Source organism: Lynx canadensis, chromosome C2 (genome assembly GCF_007474595.2).
Source record: "Lynx canadensis isolate LIC74 chromosome C2, mLynCan4.pri.v2, whole genome shotgun sequence".
Classification (NCBI taxonomy): Eukaryota; Metazoa; Chordata; class Mammalia; order Carnivora; family Felidae; genus Lynx; species Lynx canadensis.
In genome coordinates, this window is record NC_044311.2 from 75,877,526 (window position 1) to 75,903,210 (window position 25,685).

The 25,685-nt window shown below is 40.8% G+C and overlaps 1 protein-coding gene and 1 long non-coding RNA gene across 2 annotated transcripts; one reads left to right on the forward strand and one right to left on the reverse strand.

Annotated features, from left to right (window-relative positions):
- Window positions 1–285: 285 nt before the first annotated feature.
- LOC115523687 lies at window positions 286–20,116 on the reverse strand. The gene is made up of 3 exons (XR_003971812.1): window positions 19,981–20,116; window positions 1,530–1,669; window positions 286–340 (listed from the first exon to the last, which is right to left on the reverse strand). It is a non-coding gene; the product is annotated as an uncharacterized LOC115523687 (long non-coding RNA).
- LOC115523686 (5-hydroxytryptamine receptor 3C-like) lies at window positions 2,381–7,922 on the forward strand. Its single transcript, XM_030329886.1, has 9 exons — window positions 2,381–2,447; window positions 3,763–3,929; window positions 4,348–4,392; window positions 5,397–5,506; window positions 5,931–6,100; window positions 6,422–6,582; window positions 6,925–7,129; window positions 7,336–7,551; window positions 7,668–7,922. The coding sequence occupies exons 1-9, from the start codon at window positions 2,381–2,383 to the stop codon at window positions 7,868–7,870; spliced, it is 1,344 nt and encodes a 447-aa protein (XP_030185746.1). The 3' UTR covers window positions 7,871–7,922.
- Window positions 20,117–25,685: the final 5,569 nt, after the last annotated feature.

The following is a 25,685-nucleotide window of genomic DNA, read 5'->3' on the forward strand; positions in this document are numbered from 1 at the left end:
AGGTGACTCTTGGTGGCCTCCTGGGTAGCTTCAGGATGGGGACTGGTCATCAGGAAGACCCAGCCATGATTAGAAGCTTGGAACTCTCAGCCCCAATTCCCATCCTTTAGGGAGGGGAAAGGGACTGGAGATTGAGTTAAATTGATCATGCCTACATGATGAAGCCTCCCTAAAAAATCCTTAAACTATGGGGTTTGGAGAGCTTCCAGATTGGTGACACATCTACATGCTGGAATTCTACAGGGACAGAATCTCCTGCCCTTACGACCCTTCCAGATCTCACCCTGTGTACCTTTTCCTTTGGCTGTTCATCTGTATCCTTTATTGCATCCTTTTCAGGCTGTAAAGAGAAGTAAATGTTTCCATGAGTTCTGTGAGCTGTTATAGCAAATTATTGAATCTGAGGAGGGGGCTATGGGAATCCCCAATTTATTGTCGGTCAGAAGTACAGGAGGCCCTGACTTGCGATTGGCACCTGAAGTCGGGGTCAGTCTTGTGGGAATGAGCCCTCAATCCAAGGGGTGTGCACTAACTCTGGGCAGTTAACGTCAGAATTACTCGGTGTGAGGAAAAAGCCGACAATTTGGTGTCAGAAGTGTTATGAGTAAAGTAGAAATAAGTGTTTTCCCTTAAAACTCAAAGTCCTTCAACAAGTGAGTGGTTGAACACACTGTGGGACATTCCTACCATAGAATACTAGTGGGAAGTAAAGAGGAGTGCATAATGATACCCATCACAATCTGGGTGGATCTCCAGAGAATTACATTGAGTGAAAAAAAGCCAGTCCCAAAAGATTTATACTGTGTGATTTTATTTCTATAAAATTCTTGAAATGACAAGATTATAGAAATGGAGAACAAATTCATGGTTGCCAGTTAGCGGGGTAGGGGGACATAGGGAGGGAGGAAGGTGGTTGTGGCTATAAAAGGACAACATAAGGGGAAGCCTGGGTGGCCAGTCGGTTAAGTGTCTGACTCTTGATTTCAGCTCAAGTCATGATCTTACAATTTGTGAGATTGAGCCCCACATCGTGGGGTTCAGCCCTGACAGAATGGAGCCTGCTTGGGATCCTCTCTCTCTGCCTCTCTCTCTCTCAAAATAAATAAATAAAACTTTAAAAAAAAAAAAAAAGGACAACATAAGGATCCTGGTGTCAAAGTTCCATATCTTGACTATATTGATATCAGTATCCTGTTTGTAGTATGGTAACACAGCCCAGCCCAAAGGTTTTCAGTGAAGTGAGTGTGAATCAGAACCATCTGGGGAGCTTTTAAATATACACATTCTCTGGGGCACCTGGGTGGCTCAGGTGATTAAGCTTCAACCTCCACTCAGTTCATGATCTCATGGTTTGTGGGTTTGAGGCCCGCATGGGACTCTCTGCTGAACAGCTCAGCGCCTGGAGCCTGCTTTGGATTCTGTCTCTCCCTTTCTCTCTGCCCCTCCCCCACTTGTGCACGCACACGCTCTCGCTCTCTCTCTCTCAAAAATAAATAAACATTAAAAAAATTTTATAAATATACACATACCTTCCGTAGGGGTGGATGGGTGGGAGTGCAGATATTTTCAAAAAGTTCATCAGATGATTTTTTATTCACACATTCCTACATGGCCCCAGAGCTGTAGGCCTTTAGAGACATTAGGGTAAGGAAGCACGAGTAGGAGAGGTCTGTTTTAGGAGAATGGCAAAATGGAGGATTAGACTGGGGGTAAAACAGGTAGAGGAAACCTTCTGAAGAAGCTGCCCCAATAGTGCAAACAAGGGATGATGCAGATCATACTAGCTGTGCTGGCCATGGGGACAGACATCTGTCAGCCCGGATTCTGTCCCAGAGAAAGAAACTTACTCTCTCCATATTTTTAGCTCAATATTGACAATAATCCCAAATGTCCACAAGTGGATAAAGAATACATTTCCAAGTATGCAACAAAATAATTACATGTTCTTGCCCCCCAAGATTAGCAGGTGTCTCTACCACACCCCTTCTATGTAGTCGGTGCAATTTCTCTGAGGCACAAGTTAGTTCCAGGAGGACCTGATGAGACCTTTATCCATGGCCTTACCTGCCCGATCTCCCAAGTCCCCCATTTTTTCTGAAGGGTACTTGGAACTCAGATTTCAAACTCATCCTGCGAAACATGTGCTTTTCCCCTGGTTTAGGCCTTACTTCCCCTTGCGTGGGGCCCGGAAGGCATACTTACACAGGGGCAAAGCAGGACACTCTGCTGTGACCTCTCTGGCCACAGCCTCTCACCAGGGAGTGGTCACCTGTCATGCACACTATTCAAAACCAGGAACCAAGGTGTGGTCTGAGCTCCTTTAAGCTCAAGGGTTTGGGGGCTCCTGGTGAGTCCCCAGAGAAGAGTCCAGAAGAGGAGGATGGAAGGGGGGTGGCCTTCTGGGGGGTCATTCCTCCTCTGCCTCACTGTCAACCTTCTGCTTCCAGGTAAGATGGGGCAAGAACAGGACAAGATGGGAATGCTGTTCTGGGCAAAATCCAGAAATCCTCTCATTCTCCAGAACTAGGAGCATCTAAAATAACTGGGTTAAACATTTCCTTTCTCTGTAATATCTATGTTTTGACTTCCTTGGAAACAGATGAAAAACCCATTTCACTGATCAGTACACACAACCCCCCTTTCATTTGCCTGCCTAGGCATCTACTAAACTGTTTGTCCTTCCATTTACCACCTCTCCAATCCCACCCCTTTATAGTGTCCAACTTTTCCTTTCTACCAAGATATAGTAACTATGAACAGGGTGATCTGGGTCCTGTTGGCAATAACATAGCTCCTTTCCCATCTCACTCAGGAAGATATTGCAGAGGAGGTGATGTGGAGGGGAAAGGGAAATGTTTTCTTCCTCTGGGATAAGTTTCTCCTTAGTTTGTCGATGTACCTTATGAGTCAGCTGATATGGGGAGGTAATGGATGAGGTACGAGAAAGAACTTGCTGGGCTGCAGTTACAGGAATAACCACAGTCATCTGGGGTGGGATGTGGGTGAAGGGGGCCAACGGGCTTTTACATTTCATTGTACATCTCCACCAAACACACGGTAGATGATCAATGAAATAGTCTCAAAATGGTGATAACGAAAATGGCTCCCACAAATCTTTGAGGAAGTCACTGAATTTGAGAAGGGCACAGAGCACAGCACATAGTAGGTAGTTGATAAATTCACATTAGTGCAACATTAAGTTCCCACATATTTTACATCACACTTACGATGTACTCATGATTTACTTCTTTCTAAACTTTTCCTTCCAGGACATGGGGAAATGTAAAAGTGGGAGGAGGAAATTAAGAAACAAAATTTTAGGGAAATTTTGTTCAGTGACTGTAAGAATGAATCATAACAGAGCTCGAAAGAAAAATGTATGGTCAGACAAAAGCCAAAACTTCAGGGCTGGGACTACAGAAGAAATAGGACTCCCCCTCCCCCCCCCCCCAGAGGCTGTTTGCATATGAATTTGAATAGGCTTTATATGAGAGCAAAGCACAGGAAGAAAGGGCTGAGCCCAGGTTCAGCTTACCACATCAACTTCCACCATTTGCCTACCAGACCAGCCCATCCTCTCCAGCCTGGCAGGAAGGAGTTGGCCTTCAGAAGTCTTGGCCCAGAAGGAGGGGCTCACGTGCCTCAACCCATGTCCACATTTTCTTTCTCTGCAGAGGTTCTCAGGCCTCAACCCTGGTACTCCTCTCGCTTAGGAAACATGAAAGCCCTATTCCCACCTCACGGGGCCTCTGCTCTCTACAGGAAGGTCAAACACTTTCACCATCAATTGCTCAGGCTTTGACCGACATGGGGTGGACCCTACTGTCTTCCAGACTATATTTAACCAGAAGGACTTCCGTCCAGTCATCAACTACAGCATCCCCACTCAGGTCAACATCTCCTTCACTTTGTCTGCCATCCTGGATGTGGTGAGTTCTACATTCTTTCCATAGGCTGCCAGTAGGGAACAAGGAGTCTTCACCCTGATAACCCAACCTTGCACTGGTCTAGTGGCAAGCAATCAGTCCTCAAATGCCCTACAGGTTAGATGTCCATCCTATGGGCTGGAGAGACACGAAGGAGAACACTACCATGATGTTTCTAAAGGGAACATTTGTCCTGAGTTCTGCCCCTGTAGGCAGATAAAAAAAACATATTTCCAGTGGGTCCCATGCTGGTTTTTTCCCCTACATTTGCCATACAACCTACATTTTTTGGACCTACCTTTCTTTTGAGACCAGTGACTGAAAGCTGACACACAGGACCACGTAGGAAACAAAGACAAGAAATAGACTGGGACCTGATCTCAAGGCATTAATCATCCTAAATGGGGACTTTTTTTGTCAGGATGCACAACTTCAGCTGCTGACATCATTTCTGTGGTTAAAGATGGTATGTAGGTCCAGTTTTGTTTTCTTTCCTTTTTTTTCTGGTCTTGTTTGCAAAAAGCACATTTGTTGACATTGGCAGTGCCAGAGCGAATAGACAAATCCAACCAAAATAGGGCCCATACTGATGACAAATGGCTTTTTGAGCTGCCAAAGAACTTTGAAAGACATCAATGGAAAATATAGGAAGAAGGGGGGGGTACAGTTGGGAACCCCTAACTAAGCTCCAGGGCCCAAAGGTATCCAGCACCCAGCTTAAGATTTCTCTTGAATGTGGGGAGGGGGGGGAGGGGGGGGGAGGGGGGCGGTGCGCTTGGGTGGTTCAGTCGGTTAAGCATCTGCCTTAGGCTCAAGTCATGATCTCACAGTTTGGTTCATGAGCTCGAGCCCCACTCCAGGCTCCGCCCTCTCTCTCCCTCTGTCTCTGCACCTAGTGGGATTCTCTCTCTCCACCCGCCCCCCGCCCCTCGCTCTCTCACACTCTCTCTCAAAAATAAATTAAAAAAAAAAAAAGATTTCCCTTGAGTGGGAAGTGTAAGGCCAATAAGACTTTGTTAGCTAGAGAAGGGGGAACTTATCGCCAGGAAGAGAAGAGGAATCAGAGTTTAAAAGGAATGAAGTTTTTTAAAAAAGCTACATGCATAACAATGTGCAAAGTATGAGTTTATCTGTGTAAATAAAAATGAATGCTGGAATATGTATTAATTTATTTTCTGGAAAGATACCAAGAAGCTGTTAAAAAGGAGATTGAGATGGGGCTATGAACTGAGTTGGAGTGAATTGAGAAAGGAGAAGCTTGTTTTTTATATTATACTTTCTGGAATGGTTAAAGTTTTATCCTATGCCTGTAGTACATACATTTAGGAAAAAATACATACATATGAATATATATATATATATATATATATATATATATATATATATATATATAGGAACAGAAGGGTAGATGCTAACATAAACTAGCTCCAGGTATCAGCCATAACCAATCTTCTGTGCTCTGTGCTCTAGATCTGGACTAACCCATTCATCAGCTGGGATCCAGAAAAATGTGGTGCTTTCAGTAAACTCACTGTGACAACTGAGAACCTGTGGCTCCCAGACATCTTCATCGTAGAATCGTGGGTACCAGGACTAAGGAATACTGGAGTGGAGATCCTTTTGCAAGGAGCAGGCCAGGGCAGTGTAGGGCAAACCCATTCAGTTGGGGCCACCAAAACTTATTTCAGAGAGGAGCACAATCACGGCTCACCAACTTCTCCCACAGAAATGAAAAAGTGGTGGGCAGGAAAGATGGCGGAGTGGCCACAATGAGCAACATTGGGAAGCCCCACCTTAAGAAAGACACTTAAGCTGGGGCACTTGGGTGGCTCAATCTGTTAAGCATTCCACTCTTGATTTCAGCTCCGGTAATGATCCCGGGGTCATGGGATCGAGCCCTACATTGGGCTCCATGCTGAGCATGGAACCTACTTTAAAAAAAGAGAGAAACTTAAGCTGATGTGAAACCCAGAGCACCTGCCTCTCTCCCCTTCTGCCACTTAGCATGGATGTGGATCAGACCCCAGAAGGCCTCTCTGCATATGTGACTAATGACGGTCACATTGTGTATAACAAACCAATGCGGGTGACCAGCATCTGTAGCCTGGACATCTTCTACTTCCCCTTTGACCAGCAGAACTGCACACTCACCTTTAGCTCTTTCCTCTACACAGGTGAGTTGCAGTGGGGGTTCTGGGATGGGGTAAAATGAGATCAACCAATGGGACAACAAAACAGCACACACAGGCAAATTTATTCTTTCTAATGCCTAAAAAGGAGAGTGTGGGGGTGGTGGGGTGGGGGAGTTGAACTTAGGAGGAGATAAGACTTTTGAGAAAGCCCAAAATTGAAAAGAGGCAACTGAGGAGCAAGGAAGCTGTGTTATGGGGCAACCAGAAAGAGGTCGCTAAAGCAGTTTGCTAGTTCATCTTTCTGAGCCCTGCACAGAGCAGGTGCTAAACAGAGTGTTGAATGAATGTTTGTCTCCCCTGCAGTGGAAAACATGTTGCTGGGCATGGAAAAGGAGGTGTGGGAGATAGCGGACACGTCACGTGACATCGTCCGCACACAAGGGGAATGGGAGCTCCTGGGCATCAACAAGGCCACCCCAAAGATGTCTGTGGGCTCCAGTCTTTTTGACCAGATCATGTTCTATGTAAGCCCAGAGACTGTGAGATGTGTCTGTCCCCCTTACCTCCCTCATCAGACCTTCCTAAGTCACAGAGCTTCTCACTTCTTGTCCTGTGACCAGAAAACCACTGGGTGCCACAACCCTTAGTCCTTCCTCTCTCCCAAGTCCCCAAAATCAACCCCCCTTTCTGAGCCTGCTAGCACTGGCACAGGTTTTCTTTTGTGAAAGCTGCTTCTTCATCCAGCCCCAGAAAGAGCCCCTGTTGGGTTGAGAACATCAAGGGAGGAAGGGGCTGGAATCATCCCTATTTCCTCTCAGTCCTAGCTTCACCTGGTTCTCTGCTCTCCCCCCCCCCCCCCCCCCCAGGTGGCCATCAGGCGCAGGCCCAGCCTCTACATCATAAACCTTCTGGTACCCAGCAGCTTTCTGATTTCCATTGATGCCCTCAGCTTCTACCTGCCAGCAGAAAGCGAGAATCGTGCCCCATTCAAGATAACACTTTTGCTGGGCTACAACGTCTTCCTGCTCATGATGAATAAACTACTTCCTGCTAGTGGCACCCCGCTCATCAGTATGCCCACCTCCTCACTGTTGGAAAGTAGGGGACAGGGAAAGGAGGCAGGGTAGACAGGTGCACTGGCTCGACCTGCCAAGGCAGCTAAGACAGAAAGGAAAAAGCAGTCATCTCAGAAAGGGCTTTCTGTGTGAGACACAGAAAAGGGAGGATTGGTGGTTCTTCTGGGCCTCAATCACACATGTTCCTTACCCCTATCCCAGGTGTCTACTTTGCCCTGTGTCTGTCCCTGATGGTGGTCAGCCTGATGGAGACCATCTTCATCACCTACCTGCTGCACATGGCCACCACCCAGCCCCCACCCATGCCTCCGTGGCTCTACTCTCTGCTCTTCCTTTGCACCAGCCCAGGGAAGTGCTGCCCTGTTGCACTCTGGAATGAGAATACAGGTCCAGGCCTCATGTCCACTCACCTGCCTGGTGAGGAAAGTCTGCACTGCCCCTATTCTCTACACTGGGTGTAGAGTCCCCAGTCTCCCACTTCCCCAAACCTGTCTCCTTCCCACTTCATAGCTGAGTCTCTGTCTTCTCCACAGGACTGAAGGAGCCAGGACAGTTGGTAGGGAAGGAGCTGGGATCCAGAGAGGCAGAGCTGAATGGGGGCTCAGGATTGACAAGCACCCAGCTAGCTGACCTGTGGGTGCAGTTCAGCCACATGATGGACACCTTCCTCTTCCGCCTCTATCTGATCTTCTTGGCCTCCTCCATTATCACGGTCATCATTCTATGGAACACCTAGGAGCTGAATTCTAATGGTGCAAGAGCAGCAACCCACTGTTCAAGTTCTCTCAGCGTCAACTGACCATCCCAGACCCCATTCCTCTGCTCCGATTTGCATACACAGTCCCAAATATGCCAGAATCCCTGCTCCGGGGCTTAAATAGAACCTCTGCAGACTCTCTTAGAAATAGGACTATATTTCTAAAACATAATGAATTCAGAATATACATGTTTATGTTAGAAATATGATTTTCACTGGAAAAGGAATACTTTATAATAACTCATTGACTGGTATAGAGGAAAGGGGTTAAAATTCTTTTTAAATATAGGCTAACATAGTTACTTATTCTTTTAATAAATATTTATTGAGCACCTACCGTGTGCTAGGCACTGTTTTGAGTGCTGAGGATACAGCAGTGAGCCAAACTGACAAAAATCTCTGCGTTCACAGAGCTTACATTGAGGGTAGGTGGAGACTGACAATAAAGGAGATAAATATGTGAAACATGGAGTATGTGCTAAGTGCCAAGGGGGAAAATCAAATTAGGGAAGGAAGAATGGGAAAACTGAAAGTTTAGGTGGGTGGCCAGGGGAGGCTTCATGATAACTTCCTGCCTGGCTGGCTCCTATGCTGTTACTCCACAAAAGAACCAGGTGGGGCACAGGTGGTGCTATAAACAAATGTCCCTTGAGAAATGGAGACTTGAGGATGACTCAAACAGAGCTCTGTCCTCCAAGGGCTTATGGCCCAACTGGAGAAATAAAATGTATATGTGAAATAATTTCAATTAAATATAGAATGTGTTTTTGAAAGTTTTGGTGAGTGCTATTAAAAAGAAAGTGCTGTAGGGGAGCCTGGGTGGCTCAGCCAGTTAAGCATCTGACTCTTGGTATCAACTCAAAAGTCATGACCTTGCAGTTCATGAGATCAAGCCCCACATCGGGCTCTGAGCTGACAGTGCAGAGTCTGCTTGGGATTCTCTCTCTCTCCCTCTCTCTGCCCCTCCCCTGCTTGCACACATGCTCTCTTTCTCTCTCAAAATAAATAAATAAATGAGATAAAGATTAAAAAAAAGAAATAAAGGAACTGCTGTACAGTTCAGAGGAGAAAAGATTCTTCTAGCTGGAGCAATGGTTCTCGATCCTGTCTGCGCATTGGAATCATCTGAAGAGACTTTTTTTTTTAAATTTTTTTTTAACGTTTATTTATTTTTTGAGACAGAGAGAGACAGAGCATGAACGGGGGAGGGGCAGAGAGAGAGGGAGACACAGAATCGGAAGCAAGCTCCAGGCTCCGAGCCATCAGCCCAGAGCCTGACGCAGGGCTCGAACTCGCGGACCGCGAGATCGTGACCTGAGCTGAAGTCAGACGTTTAACCGACTGAGCCACCCAGGCGCCCCTGAAGAGACTTTTAAATAATCCTAGCCCCCAGGGCTTATCCCAGACCAATGAAATCAGAGCCTTTGGTGTGGACCCTGGATTTGGTATACTTGGAAGCTGCCCGTGAGATACTAATGTGCAGCCAGCGTTGAAACCACTGAGCTAGTGGAGGAGGCAGTGTTGACTTGGACTCTGAAGGATGACTAATATATGAACAGATGGAGGACTTGCTGGGTCTAATTACAATGCACCTCTGGAGTTACATTTGGGCAGAATCAAAGCAGGTTGGGCCTCAGGGGCCCAGGTGTTTGTGCAGCAGTAGTTGAACGGTGGGATCCAGGCAGAATCACGACACACTCATTCTCATGGTACTCAGGAGGCTCAAGTGTCCAGAACAAACTCATAAAATCGTCTACCAGAAATAGCCCCACATTAGAATGCAAAATAGTTCAGGCATTTCAGAAAACAATTCAGCAGCTCCTCCAAGTATTGAACATAGAATTACCCTATAACCCAGCAATTCCACTCCTAGATACATGCCCAAGAGAAATGAAAACATATGTCCACACAAAAACTTGGATACAATGTTCATAGCAACATTATTCAAAATGGTTAAAACAACCCAAATGTCTATTAACCAACGAATAGATAAGTAAATTTCGTATATCCACACAATGGAATACTATTGTTATTTGGTTATAAAAAGGAATGAAACACTCAGACATGCTACAACATGGATAAACCTTGAAAACATTATGCTAAGTAAGAGAAAAGTCAGTCACAAAAGACCACATATTATATAATCCCACTTAAGTGAAATGTCCAGAATATGCTAATCTATAGAGACAGGAAGTAGATTAGTGGTTGCCTAGGACTTGGTGGAGAAAGGGGCAGGTGAACAAAGAATGACACTAATGGGTACAGTATTTCTTTGGGGGATGATAAAAATGTCCTAAGAGTAGACTGGTGATGACTGCCTAACTCCATAAATATACTAAAAAACCACTGAACTGTACACTTTAAATAGGTGAATTTGATGGTATGTAAATTATATCTCAATAAAATTGCTAAACAAAAAGTAAATAACCCCACCACAAAATTATCTGTGCCCATCACTTCTCTCCTGCTTACTCTCTCATTCCCCTGCTCCCTGCTGTCATCTCCCTGACTCTCTGACTCCTGACTCCATATATTCAGTTTTCATCAATGTCTGTCCCTGATCCTCCTCCGCCATCATATGACTCACCAGGGGCCCACGGACTGCAGCTCCCCACTCACCTGTCAGCTCTGCATGCTTCCTTGAGTTGGAAATCACCCACAACTTCAAGTCAGACACAGTTTCCACCATCTCTAACGATATGAAACATTTACCAGTCAGATAAACTCAGAGATCCTTGATAGGAGATGAGAAATGAGACATTATACCTAAGATAAATAGTTCTCAGAACCTCAGACTATTACCCATGGAGGATTCTTGCAATGAAGAATATAGCAGCCCTGCTTCACTCTCTGCAATTAAAGATGAAAACACAAGGCTGGGGTAGCTGATAACCCCTGTTGGTCACCTGGCAGGTGGAGCTCCTGTACATGGGGCATGCTATCAGGCTCAAATGAGAGCTTCTACCTCTATGGACCATCTAGTCATCTGGTGCCCAGAAGAGTAACATGGAATGAATGGAGTAAAGCGTTCATTCATTCATTCATTTATTTATTCAATCTTTACTAAGTGCTTATTTATGTAATAGATACTTTAAGTTCTGGGGATAAACAAGTAAAACAGACGAGAGGAGGCTAATCTTCTAAAGTAACAAACTGATGATTTCATATACTGATAATTGCTCTGAAGAAAATAAAGAGTGTAACAGGACAGAGAGTGACACACAGATTAACAGGATGTTCCAGGAAGGCCTCTCTGAGAAAGTGACATTTGTGTTAGCTGAGAAATAGATGATCATATAATGATGAGATGTGTCCTGGGATTCATACTGATCTAGTCCTAAGGGGAGGCTGGGATGAAACATGACAGGCACGGCATTTATAGAAGTAAATCTGGGTAGCCAGGATCTTTGGATGAGCAAGGTGAGAAATTGGAAAGAGAGTCCCATATTGATTATTTTGATGCTATTGTGTAATGTTTACGAATTGTAAGGGTAAACATTTACAATCCACTCAAAGGGTTTAGAACAGAGTTTTTCAAATGGTTTTGATCACAGAAACTATTTCACTCACCCATGCATACTGCCTTCCTCAAAAACAAGGGGGTGATAATATAGAATTTAAAAAGAACAAAATTAAACGCTGCATTAAAGTTATTGCTAGAATTACTTACTATATATGTACTATGAGTTTACCCATTTAATTATAAAACAATGCCCTGTAAACTTTAAAATAGGTTTTACAACATTTGTCTTGATACTATATTACAAGTTATTTAACAAACTACTAGTCTCTGAAAGAAGATCACCAATGCAATGTCACTACAAAGGCAGATTTGTATATGTCCATAGATACCTGAAACACAAAGTGAAATGACTTAATAATGCAAATGCATCACAACACCCTGAAAGGGGTAATGGAACAAACCAAGTGATGTTGAATAGACGAGGAAACAAAGCTAGCAGTTTATTAAAGAGCATGAATAGCAACTCGACCACCTCAGATCAATGCTGCTGATGTACTGATAACAAAAAGCCCTGCATCTTGAAAGAACTCCAACAGTCTGCATGTTTGCCTTCAGGAGGGAGCTTTGCCATCCTGCAGCGTGCAGGATCTCAGTAGAATGGCAAATCTGAATCTTGAAGATATCGAGCAATGTGAGATTTTTAGATTACAAATGTCTAATTTTTCTCAATCCTGAATTAGCAGATCCTTGGAGAAGGGCAAAGCTGAAAGGAAGACGCAAAGAAAAGAATTGGTGTCTGCCGGCCCTTTGGGAGGTCTATACCGCCCTCTAGTGGGTATCCTACCCAGACCTTGTCTGAGATCGTTGGTAACCTTAGGTATGCAAAAGAGCATAACATGCAGAATGTATCCATATTTTCCCGACTAAAATTTGGACAAACGTGTAAGATGAGTTGTAAAATCATTTATGTGAACAGACGTATAAAAACCTATAAATAAAATTACATTCATAGACTTAATGAATTGCCTTTATTAAAAAAGTTACATGAAAAGAAATATGAAATCTGCAAAAAAACAAAACAAAGCAAAAATAACAAAGAATGCATATCAACACGCACCTGTGGTTTTCATCATTGACCTACTGTTGAAGTTGACAAGTAGATGAACTATTATTCCACCTGCCTTTGTTGAGCAAGCACTCTGCTTGTTTGAATATTAATGAGTCTGAAGTAAAATAGAGACATGGTGGCTTGTACAGTTTTCATGGAAGGGGGGGTGATAATATAGAATTATCTATAATTTCCCTTATGTTCATCTGTTTTGCATCTTAAATCCCACATATGAGTAAAGATACATATTTGTCTTTGTCTAATTTTGCTTTGCATAAAACACTCTAGTTCCATCCACGTTGTTGCAAATGGCAAGATTTCATTCTTTTTGATTGCCAAGTAATACTCCATTGTGTATATATACCACATCTTCTTTATCCATTCATCCATCGATGGACATTTGGGCTCTTTCCATACTTTGGCTATTGTTGATAGGGCTGCTATAAACATTGGGGTGCGTGTGCCCCTTCAAAACAACACACCTGCATCCTTTGGCTAAATACCTAGTAGTACAATCGCTGGGTCATTGGATAGTTTTATTTTAAATTTTTTGAGGAACCTTCAGATTGTTTTCCAGAATGGCTGCACCAGTTTGCATTCCCACCAGCAGTGCAAAAGTGTTCCTCTTTCTCTGCATCCTCGCCAACATCAGTTGTTGCCTGAGTTGTTAATGTTAGCCATTCTGACGGGCATAAAGTGGTATCTCATTGTGGTTTTGATTTGTATTTCCCTGATGATGAGTGATGTTGAGCATTTTTTCATGTTCTGTTAGCCATCTCTATGTCTTCTTTGGAAAAGTGTCTATTCATGTCTTTTAAGCACCCTACTCTTGATTTCAGTTCAGGTCATGATCTCACGGTTCGTAAGATCAAATCCTGTGTCGGTCTCCGCACTGACTTTTTGCCTGCTCGGGATTCTCTCCCTCTCCCTTTCTCTCTGTCCCTCCCCTCCTCACACTCAGTCTCTCTCTGTCTCTCTCTCAAAATAAATTAAAAAAAACATTTTTTAAAAGTCTTTAAAAAATGATAGCCATCACTTACTGAGTGCTTTCTATATGCCAAGTCTATCACATCCATCATCTTGTTTTATCCTCACAACACTTCTATGAGGTAGGTGTTAACATTATTCCCAGTTTTCAGATAAGGACCCCAAGGTAGAAGGAAGTTAGGATCCTTCCCCAGGGTCACACAGCTAGTAAATGATAGAACCATTTTGAACCCAATTATGTATAACTCTTTTTTTTTTTTCAACGTTTATTTATTTTTGGGACAGAGACAGAGCATGAACGGGGGAGGAGCAGAGAGAGAGGGAGACACAGAATCGGAAACAGGCTCCAGGCTCTGAGCCATCAGCCCAGAGCCTGACGCGGGGCTCGAACTCCCGGACTGCGAGATCGTGACCTGGCTGAAGTCGGACGCTTAACCGACTGCGCCACCCAGGCGCCCCGCAATTATGTATAACTCTTAATCCTATGTTTTAACACATGTAGGTCATTGCCAAGGAATGCAGAAATAATAATTCTTGAATATGAAAAACTAAGCATTAGACTCTGAATCCAGAATGATCTGTACCAAAGGATTTATCCCACCTCACTCTATTTGATAACTCAGCCTCTGGGTGTCAGTCTTCACTGTAGCCACCATTGGCCTTTGGGCTTTCCACAGCTGTTACGATTCCCTGGCCTCTTACTGGGACCCTTAGAAACTGGCTTGTTCACACACACACACACACAAATGAATGCATGCATAACTGGTGATATCTGAATAAGCTATATGGATTATACCATTTAAAGACAACTTTCAGGAAAAGGCAAAATCATGACTCTCGTATAAAAGGGAATACATATTGAAGAATGGATTCAACTCATATAATATGAGAGAAGCAGACAGGTGTTATAACTGGTTCAAAGGAAAAGTCAAGAAGCACAAATTTATACGGAGTAAAGATACTGAATTGCAAATAGAGGTAATTTTTCCACAGGAGGAGGAGGGAAGTCCACTGGAACTCTATAGGACAAGACAGAGTTTGCATATTGATAATGTTGAATTTTACTTTACCTGAGCCCTGTGTTCCCAGAAAACACCAATGGCTAAGAAATTTTCCCAATTCTTTGCTTTCTGAAATCCCTTCACCCTTTTTTGTTTCAGAAAAGACCACCTTTCCCCAAATGACTCACTCACTGTCCATTCTCTCATGACTCCTGTAGGATTCACAGGTGCCTCCCTTATTTACCTGTGACAAGACCAAACACAGACTTTTCCCCTTTCACCTGAATTCACTGGCAAGGCAAGACACAGATCTTCTAACTCCCGGCTCTTTGTCATATGAATGATTAACTGAGATTAGAGCTGTTTATCTCCAAAAACTAGCTAGACACAAAGGTAAACATTTCCTATTTAACTGACTGAGACTTCCCCTGATTGGGAAACAAGCCCAGCTGTAAATCATTCCACCTTTAACCTGCTTACTTTTCCCTATAAAAAGTCTAGGGCAAAACCACCCTGCTTACATACGCTGATCTACGGATATGGGTGATCTCCCTACTGCAACAGCCTAAGTAAAATCCGTCTTCTTAATTGTTTGGTTTTTGTCATTGACAATATTCACCAGTTACCTGCAATTTAAAGAGTTGACATATAGCACAGAGATAATGAAAGGATTGTTATATGAAAGCTGGGAACCATTACTATAGACAATGCATAATTTCTCATTGAATTACACATTTTTTTCTATAATTTCCACCCTTTTGATCAAAAATAATCTCAAAGGAAGATTATTTTTTATCACAAATAAGGCTGGTCTCTAACTTCACTAGTTATACAGGTGCAACAAGAGTGATAATTTGCCACTTAGGCCTTCTTAAACTTGCTTTGCTGAAAGTTTTCCCCCAAAACCTCAAATTTGACTTTTAAAAGCCTCTCGATGGGTGCCTGGGTGGCTCAGCTGGTTAAGCATCTGACTCTTGATCTCAACTCAGGTCTTGATCTCAGCTTAGGTCTTGATCTCAGGGTCATGAGTTCAAGCCTCACGGTGGGTTGTGTTGGGTGTGAAATAAGTAAATAAATAAATAAATAAATAAATAAACCAAAACATAAAATAAAATAATAAAATAAAAGCCTCTTGAATCTAGGTACACCAAGAACTCAACACCAGATTTCAGCTACAGTACCCATTGGGTAAATTTGTCTCTTCTTAAATCTCCCAAATATCCTAAGATTCCTGGGTCTGGCAAGAAAGTGACCTTACCCACCCAGAAGCTGGGAACCTTGTAAGCTAAGTATCAACCAATTTTCCTGGAAGGGTTTGTAAGCATTGGCTCCATAAAGTTAACTTAGCTCCTTAGATGTGTCTGGTCATATTTGATTAAAGGAGTGTTATTCCCAAATATAACACTCCAGGCGAGGCCTTGGTTGCATAAGCAGTGTTTCCAATTATGTCCTGGTAAAAAGGAGGACAGATTCTTACTGAATCTATGCCAATAACTATATTGTTATGAAAATGTGATAATTATATTGTCATGAAATTAAGATTATTTAATAAGAGTTTACAAATTCTAGAGGGCTCAGGGAAGGAGAAAAAGCTATCATTCACAAATGTTTCATTTTGGTGTACAAAAGCAGAGTCTAAAAAAAAGCAGAGTTATAATTATTAAATTGCTATGAGTTATAGATAGCTTAAGAGTTTAGAGTTTAAGATAGTTTAAGATAAGTTTAGATAACTTAAATATCCACAAAATAGAACATTACAAAAATATCAACAATAGTTTAAACAAAAACAGTAATCATCCCTCAACAATTCATCAGCCCTATGTAACTAATTCTTGCTTCAGTGGATCTTGGGCTAGTGGTGTCATGAACTCATTGGCTTCTCTAGAGTTCTAGAAATCCTGACTGAGTCCACTAGTATGGTTTCAAAATTGTTTAAGCAATGCCATCAGAAACCTGTACTCCAAAGTATATGGAATAGTCCTTTTCCATAGAATTCTGAAACATTCCTTTGTTGAATATAAAGTACACTGGCCTGTAGTTGATTGAAAAACTTTCAGGGAAGCATCAAAGAAAAAAAAATATCTGTATATGACAGAAGATTTAAATGGTTTTAGTTAGCTTACTAGTTTATTATTGATAATTTTCAAAACTGAAAGAGCTTATAAGAATTCATTATAAGAATTATGCAAAATGATAAGGAAATTTGGGTTTTTCTACGGTATGCAAAACAATATAATAAAGTCAATAAAAAAAAAACCTTAGAAAAAACAATTATAAACATGATTAACTCTATTTTCAAAGAAGACAGTGAACATTCCATCTAATTTATAAAAATGGATGAACATGCTTTTAACAAAAAAATAGTGAGACCTACCATATAATAATCCTAACTTTATATATCATGCATAGACCAAGCTTATTGTAAGAATATACCAAGAACATATCAAGGATGTCAAGTAAAGAGATTCAGTAAGTCTTCAGTAAGTCCTAAACATCTGTATATTAAACTATCAGTGATCAGTGATCCCCAGTTGAAGCCCAGAAGATGCTAGATTCAAATTTAAGAAGTAAAAATGTGATGTCAATATTAAAAAGAAATAGTAACTGAAATTATGACCAAAGGCTCCAGCCACATGATCAAGAGATCTGCTGCCCTCTCCTGGAGGCCAATACCCCATGACTCAGTTCTGGCTCAAAGGAAAACGGACACATGCAAAACTACTAGACTTACTTTTGCTTTTTTCTTCCTTTCTTCCTCTTAAAAAATGATCCTAAATTCACATAAAATTTCTAAAAATACTACAAAGAGTGCCCGTGTACCCTTCACCAGGATTCCTCAATCATGGATATTTCCAAACCATTGAGAAACAGACAGAACTGATGACTCCTTAACCCTGAAGATTTCAGTGCATATTTCCTAAAAACTAGGACACTCTCCCATACAACCACAGTATAACCATCATAATCAGAAAATTAACATCAATCCAAGATTATCATCTAATCTATAAGCCCTATTTGAATTTTGCCTCTTGTTCCAATAATGTCTTATAAGGTGCAGTATTCAGCCCAGAAATAAACACTGCATTTAGCTTCAGTCTCCTTCAGTCTCCCTCAATCTAGAACAGTTTCTCAGTCTCTTTGTCTTTCATGATCTTGACATTTGTGAAAAGTACTGCCAGTTATTTTCTAGATTGCTCCTCAATTGTATTTGTCTAACATTTACTTATAATTTATGCATTTTTTGCAGGAATACCCCAGAAGTGATGCTGGGTTCTTCTCAGTGCATCAAGGGAAATACACAATGTCAATTTGTCCCTTTAGTGATATTAACTGTTAACTAGTAGTTAAAAGAATCAGTTGACTAGTAGTTAATTAAATTAGTAGTTAATTAGTAACTAAAGATAATTATCAAGTATGGTATGTTTACTAATAAGTAATTAATAAGAGTTTTTCAGAAAGATGTTTTTAGACTATGTAGTTATCCCATTCCTCACCATAGTGATTCTTGTACGAATTACTTACTCGAGGATCTTTACCAAATCGTTATTTTCTATTTCCATCATTTCTTCTACATTTATTCACTGGCACTCTAATGTAAAGTAGAGCTTTATCTTTTATTTTACTCATTTATATCAGTACATACTCATGGGGGTGCCTGGGTGGCTCAGTCTGTTGAGCATCCAACTCCGTTTTGGCTTAGGTCATGATCTCATGGTCATGGGATCTAGTCCTGCCACCAGCTCCGTGCTGGGTATGGAGCCTGCTTGGGATTCTCTCTCTCCTGCTCCCTCTGCCCCTCCTCCCCCAAGATAAAAATAAATAAAAACTTTAAAAATACATACTCATGGATCATGTTATTCAAAAAATTAAATCCACTATTATTGATATTTATTTTGATGCTCAATTGCTTGAACTTACTCTAGACCAACAAAGAAGAAAGCAGTAGTTGACAACATGGCAGTGACAGGAATGTAGGGGAAATGTCCACTTCATTTGTCAATGCCCTTCTGCCAAAGACCACCAGAAACATATGTGTAGTTAAACAAGTTGGCTTTACTGCTCATTGCAACAAGGGAGAACACAAACCATAGATAACCATGGGGTATTTCAGTACAAGAGTATTAGAAGAACCTGTTCTAGGATTTGGTCTTCCCTTTGGGTGATTTAGGGAGAGCATAAAGAAGGAAGGATTTGGGGCGCCTGGGTGGCGCAGTCGGTTGAGCGTCCGACTTCAGCCAGGTCATGATCTCGCGGTCCGTGAGTTCGAGCCCCGCGTCAGGCTCTGGGCTGATGGCTCAGAGCCTGGAGCCTGTTTCTGATTCTGTGTCTCCCTCTCTCTCTGCCCCTCCCCCGTTCATGCTCTGTCTCTCTCTGTCCCAAAAATAAATAAACGTTGAAAAAAAAAAAATTTAAAAAAAAAAAAAAAAAAGAAGGAAGGATTTGGGGGCGCCTGGGTGGATCAGTTGGTTGAGCATCTGGCTTCGGCTCAGGTCATGATCTCGCGGTCCGTGGGTTCGAGCCCCGCATCGGGCTCTGTGCTGGAGCCTGCTTCGGATTCTGTGTCTCCCTCTCTCTCTGACCCTCCCCTGTTCATGCTCTGTCTCTCTCTGTCTCAAAAATAAATAAACATTAAAAAAATTTTTTTTAAAAGAAGGAAGGATTTGTTCAAAATTGAATGCTGTCAGAAATCAGGGGTATGATTGCATAAAAAGTAATAGTCATTCATTTCACAAGAGGGGAAATATTTGGTATTTTGTGGTTTTACATAGTTATTTTTGTATGTGAATAGACAAAATTATGAAATAGCCTTGTTTTGTCTCATTCTGTCACGGTCTCAGGATAATCATGTCTGAGGTTGGTATTCTGTAAGATTGTTTACAAATGAACAAATGGCCTGTGAGTGTCAGGTCACTTCTGGACATCAGAGGCTGCTTATTTCTTTCTCACAATGTGAAGAGTGGGGAATGGGTGATTGTGCAGTGTCACACTCCAGCATTGTATTGGATTACCACAGTTCTTAATACAGTTTTCTACAGCCATATGCATCACTAACTTTATACCTTCTCTAAGTGGCAAAAATGAACATGTTTATATTGCCTCTTTATAGCATATAAAATAAGAAGAGAGGATGAAATGGATGAAGGGGGTCAAAAGGCAAAAACTCCCAGTTATAAAATAAATAAATCATGGGGATGTAATGTACAGCATGGTCACTACAGTTAGTAGTGAGTTCCTAAGAGAGTAGATCTTAAAAGTTCCCAACATAAGAAAAAAATTTGTAACTATATTTGGTAACATGTTTTGTTTTATTTTATTATTTTTTTAAAGTTTATTTAAAACTCACTCAGCTGACTGAGTCACCCAGGCACCCCTGTATGGTGACATGTTAACTAGACTTATGGTGGTGATGATTTTGCAATATATCAAATATCAAATCATTTTGTTGTGCACCTGTAACTAATATAATATGTCAATTATATCTCAATAAAAGCAAAACAAACTAACAAACAGAAACAAATATATGGCTTACCTTAACAAATCAGGGGAGGAACTTACGAAGGGGTTTCAAGAGCCTAACCAGCAGCAGTATTGCCCAAACAGAGAAAGTATAGCTTTGTGATGAAGATCACATTCTTTGGAGCCAGACTACCCGGGTTCACCTTGCACCTCTGGGCTTCCTACTGGCTATGTGACTGTGGGCAAGTTTCTTAGCAACCCTGAGCCTCTGTTTCCTGGAAGAGGAAACAGTTGGAAGACTAACTAAACAGTGGAAGACTAACAGTTGCAGTTTCATAAGGCTGTTTTGTGGATTAAATTAAATAATTCTCATAAATGTTATGGAACCATGCACTCAATAAATGTTAGCTATTATTACAAAACAAAAATGAAGAAGCAAAAATATGTAAACTCAAAATTATGTTTAGTAATCAGTGCTTGAGTTTAGAAATGATCTAAACATCCAATAAATATCCATTATCTCAATTTACTGTCAGTCCAGAGCTTTAGGTTACCTAACTACCTTACAAATCCCCTTCAAGCTGACATACTACAAAACACAGTTACTATTGAAATACAATTTTCAATAAACAAAATAATAAAATAATTACTGTCAGAATAATGAATCAATTTGGTTAAACACAAATCTATACTTTTCATAATCTTAAAAATTAAGTAGAAGTAATGCAACCTATTTGATGAGTAAATCTGCATGCATTTAGGAAGAACTTATCTAAATAGAATAAAAACATAAACTTATACTATACTTAAGATTGATAAATCACAGGAAACAATGATTTTTTTTTTAAGTTTATTTATTTTGAGAGAGAAAGAGATAGAGAGTGAGCAGGGGAGGGGCAGAGTAAGAGGAGAGAGAGAATCCCAAGCGGGTTCCGCATTGTTAGCACAGAGCCCAACATGAAGCTTGAACTCACAAACCGTGAGATCATGACCCTAGCCGAAACCCAGAGACTGCTTAACCAACTGAGCCACCCAGGGACCCTACATTGCTCTTTTTATTAGCCAAAGTTACTAAATCAGTCTCATTTGCCAAAAAATTACCTAAATCAAGTGAACTTGAATTCCTAACAATTCTGTGTCAGAATTTCTGTAAGAATACTCTTTAAGTATAGCACATTGAAAGTATTACCAGTTCAACTCCCTGATTTTTTTAAGTAGAGAATATTCAGTTTATAATAAGTGCTTATTTATTTCTATAAGCCAATCAGGATAGAGATCCTTAAAGAGACCTTATAATCAATTTAATAATGCCATCCGGAGGTAGAAAATATTTCACTTTCACACAATGAGAAAACCTTCTGAACTACAGATGTAACAACAGACAAACAAGTGCAAATAGAACTTCGAGCTTAAATTTTAAAATTTCATCCATAGGTCAAGAGTAGGCACAAAATTACAAAACTCCATGGTCCATATAAAAGACCTGTTCTATCCACAGCAGATATAAATTCTTCATTGATTTGAACTCAAAATAGGCAAACACACAAACAGAAAAGATTAATAAACCAGTCTCTGACATTTTTCACCCAACAGGGACAAGATATCTATAAACCATTAATCCATTTACAGAAATCATCAAATGGTCAGACCATAAAACCAAATTTCCAATTGGGAATAATTTACCAGCTAAAACAAATTAAAAACAAAATTAAAATTCAGAAAAACAGAGAGTCACAAAAATACTATTGACTCTTTGGATTTACTTCTGGAAGCCAAGAAAAGATGTGCCCAGGTTTATGCCACCCGTGAGATTGATGAATGTTACCTGGCTCTGTAGGTGAATCCCCTGGGCATCTTGGTGGAACTTCCAAAACTGTTAAAAGATAACTTCAGAAAAAAGCAAAATCATGAATTTCATACAGATATAAAAATGAACATGTGCTAAGATTTTTATTTTCCTTATATGAGGGAACCAAGCCGATGTTATAACTAGTTCAAAGGAAAAATCAAAAGAACACAAATTTATATGGAATAAAGGGGTGGTGAGATGAATTGTAAGGAGAGACAAAATTAATTTTTCCACAAGGAGGAAGGAAGTTAGTTGCATTTTTACCAGACAGGACAAAATTCACCTATGTTTCAGCAATCTACAACTTTCAAGAGTGATAAAATTGCTGAAAGTCAAGAAACACAGCTAGAATCAGAGAGCCCTGAAGGGTGTGCTATATGTGATGCATAATTTTCCATTAAAACACAAAACTTCTTCGGGGTGCTTGGGTGGCTCAGTTGGTTAAATGGCCGACTTCACCCCAGGTCATGATCTCGCGGTTCAAGAGGTCGAGCCCCATGTCGGGCTCTGCACTGACAGCTCAGAGCCTGAAGCCTGCTTCGGATTCTGTGTCTCCTTCTCTCTCTGCCCCTTCCCCACTCATGCTCTGTCCCTCAAAAATAAAAAATAAAAAAAAAAAAACATTTAAAAAATTTAAAAAAATACAAAATTTTTTCAACAGCTAATCTTTATTGCTTACTTTGTGCCAGGAATTGTGCTAAATGCATCACAAGCTTATCTCATTTTAATCATCACACTAACTTGGAGAGGTAGGTACTATTTTTTTTTTTAATTTTTTGATGTTTATTTTTGAGAGACAGAGCATGCGAGTAGAAGAAAAGGAGGAGAGAGAGGGAGACACAGAATCCAAAGCAGGCTCCAGGCTCTGAGCTGTCAGCCCAGAGCCCGATGCGGGGCTTGAACTCATGAACTGTGAGGTCATGACCTGAGCCAAAGTCAGACACTTAGCCGACTGAGCCACCCAGGTGCCCCGAGGTAGGTACTATTATTAAGAATATTTTGTACTTGCTCTGGCGGCATATATATTAAAACCGGAGGGGCACCTGGGTGTCTCAGTTGGTTGAACATCTGACTTTGGCTCAAGTCATAATCTCACAGTTTGTGGGTTCGAACCCTGCATCAGGCTCTGTGCTGACAGCCTGGAGCCTGCTTCAGATTCTGTGTCTCCCTCTCTCTCTGCCCCTCCCCCTGCTCACACGCTCTCTCTCTCTCTCTCTCTCTCTCTCTCTCTCTCTCAAAAATGAATAAACATTAAAATTTTTTTAAAAAACTGGAATTATACAGAGAAGATTAGCCTGGCCCCTGAGCAAGAATATTTTGCAGACTGGGGGGCACCTATGTGGCTCACTCACTTATGTGTCCGACTCTTGATTTCAGCTCAGGTCTTGATCTCAGGATCTTGAGTTCAAGCCCTGCATTGGGCTCCGGGTTGGACATGAAGCCTACTTTAAAAAAAAAAAAAATTTTTTTTTGAAAGAGAATATTTTGCAGATTAGGAAACTGAGGCTAGAGGGTTTAAGGAAAGACCTTGTAGCTTTTAATTGCTTATATCTCTTTGGCTAAGAGCCACTTAAAAAAAAAAACACTTTATTGAGGTATTTTATATACCATAAAATTCACCTATTTCAAGTGTACAATTCAGTGATTGTTAGTAAACTTCACCATAGTATAACCATTACTGTAAGTCAGCTTTAGAACATTTTCATCCAATAAAATGCCTCACATCCATTTACAGCTAATCCATGTTCCACACCCAGACCCAGAAAACCAATCACTTTATGCATGTATAGATTTGCCTTTCCTAAACATTTCACATAAATGGAATGATACAATATATAGTCTATTGTGTTTGGCTTCTTGAACTGCACACGGTGTTTTTGAGATTCATTCATGACGTAGCATGTGTCCATAGTTTATCTCCTTTGTGAATAGTTCATCATATGGATATCACATTTATCTATCCATTTACTGTTGATGGAAATTTAGGCTGTTTCCAAATTTTGGCTATTATGAATAATCTTTCTATGAACATCCATGTGCAAGTCTTTCTGTGGATATGCTTTAATCTCTCTTGGGCAACTGCCTAGGAATGGAATTGCTAGGTAGTCTAATAATTTTATCTTTAGCTTTTTGGGGAAATTTTAAACTGTTTTTCAAAGTAATTTTACCATTTTACATTCTCACTGTGTGTAAGGTTCTCAGCTTCTCCATGTCCTCACACACATTGGTTATATGCCTTATTTATTGTAACCATTCTAGAAGATATAAAATGGTATCTCATTGTGGTCTCAATTTGCATTTCTCTGATGACTATGGATGTTGAGCATCTTTTTTTATTTTTTTAAGCTTATTTATTTATTTTGAAAGAGAGAGAAAGTGTGAGTCAGGGAGGGGGAGAGAAAGAGAATCCCAAGCAGGCTCTGCACTGACAGTGTGGAGCCCGACGCGGGGCTCAACCTACAAACCTTGAGATCATTACCTGAGCAGAAGTTGGACGCTTAACTGACTGAGCCACCCAGGAGCCCCTTATGTACTTATTAGTCAGAAGTCCTTTTAAAAGAATGTGATTTTCTTAAGGGTACTGGCCATGCTTGCTCATGCTCCTGCTGGTTCTCTTGCCTTTTCCCTCACCCTCCACTGTGAGATACTTATAGCATCTCACTTAATGTTAGAATCACACACACACACACACACACACACACACACACACACACAGGCACACACACATTATAGTAAACATATGAAAACTCACTCCTATCTCACATATTATTTACATGAGAATGAAATCCTTGATCTAATTCTCTTGGGCAGATATGCTGTTGGAATTCAGAACTTCTCAGATTTTAGAATGAGAATACATTGCATATACCATATATTACATAATTCTTCCACAGGGGCTTGGGACAGCATTCATAATCAAACACATCTCTATTTTTGCAGGAAAAAAATGTATGAATATTCACACTAAGAGGAATAAACATAGATCATAAACAGCTTCATATTAGTTCAGGTTATGTTGTGGTGCCAAATCAGTTCACCCCAAACTAACAAAAAAATATATATATTTTATTTTCAGAACTTTCTGCATTCTAGAATTGTGGGTAAACACTTGGGGGCCTACTTATAACAACGTAAGAGTTCAATAGGATACCAACAATGTTCATATTATTTGACATTTAACTAAATATTTATTAATTTTTATTTTTTCAATTTTCTTTTTATATTTTGGAGCCAATAACCTTTCCCCAAACCTCAACCATTTAATAGGCTGCTAGGAATCTCTTGGACTCTGTGCACTGTGCCCCCAGTGCTTTACAGATAAAATACTCCTGTACATTAATGCAAACAAGAGAAGAAGGAATTCAGAAACAAGAACACAAACAAAAGAGTAGCATGAACTTGTAAGAAGAGTAAAGGAAAGCTAATGGCCAGAATAAGTGAGTGCTTGAGAATAATGCCAAAATGAGAATGGAGAACATCTACTCAGTACCTATGAAATGCCCAGCACTGAACTAACTTTTTTCAAATGCCATCTCTTTCAATCACCATCCAAAACCTATAAAGTGGATATTATTATCCCCACTTTGGAGATGAGATCAAATACTCAGAAATTAAACTTCTCCCAGAATGAAATAGTTGGCGTGTGATGGAGCCAGGATTTGAATCCATGTCTTCCAATTCTAAAGTCAATACTCTTCCCACCATAATGTCCTGATATATTCAGAATAGAATACATATAAAGAGAAAGAGTCATCCTTGGGGAAGAGATTTTTATCTTTTCCATTAGGTAGGAAAATTAAGCCAATTGGAGATAAACATAAATGACCAAAAGAGTTGAATACCAACAAATGTAAGGAAGGAGAAGAGGCGCCTGGGTGGCTCAGTTGAGCATCTGACTCTTGACTTCGGCTTGTGTCATGATCTCACAG

Coding starts and splice junctions, on each gene's coding strand:
- LOC115523686 (XM_030329886.1), top strand. CDS start 2,381: ATGGAAGGGGGGTGGCCTTCTGGGGGGTCATTCCTCCTCTGCCTCACT. Junction 6,583..6,924: donor TTGACCAGATCATGTTCTAT/GTAAGCCCAGAG, acceptor CCCCCCCCCCAG/GTGGCCATCAGGCGCAGGCC. Junction 7,552..7,667: donor CATGTCCACTCACCTGCCTG/GTGAGGAAAGTC, acceptor TCTTCTCCACAG/GACTGAAGGAGCCAGGACAG.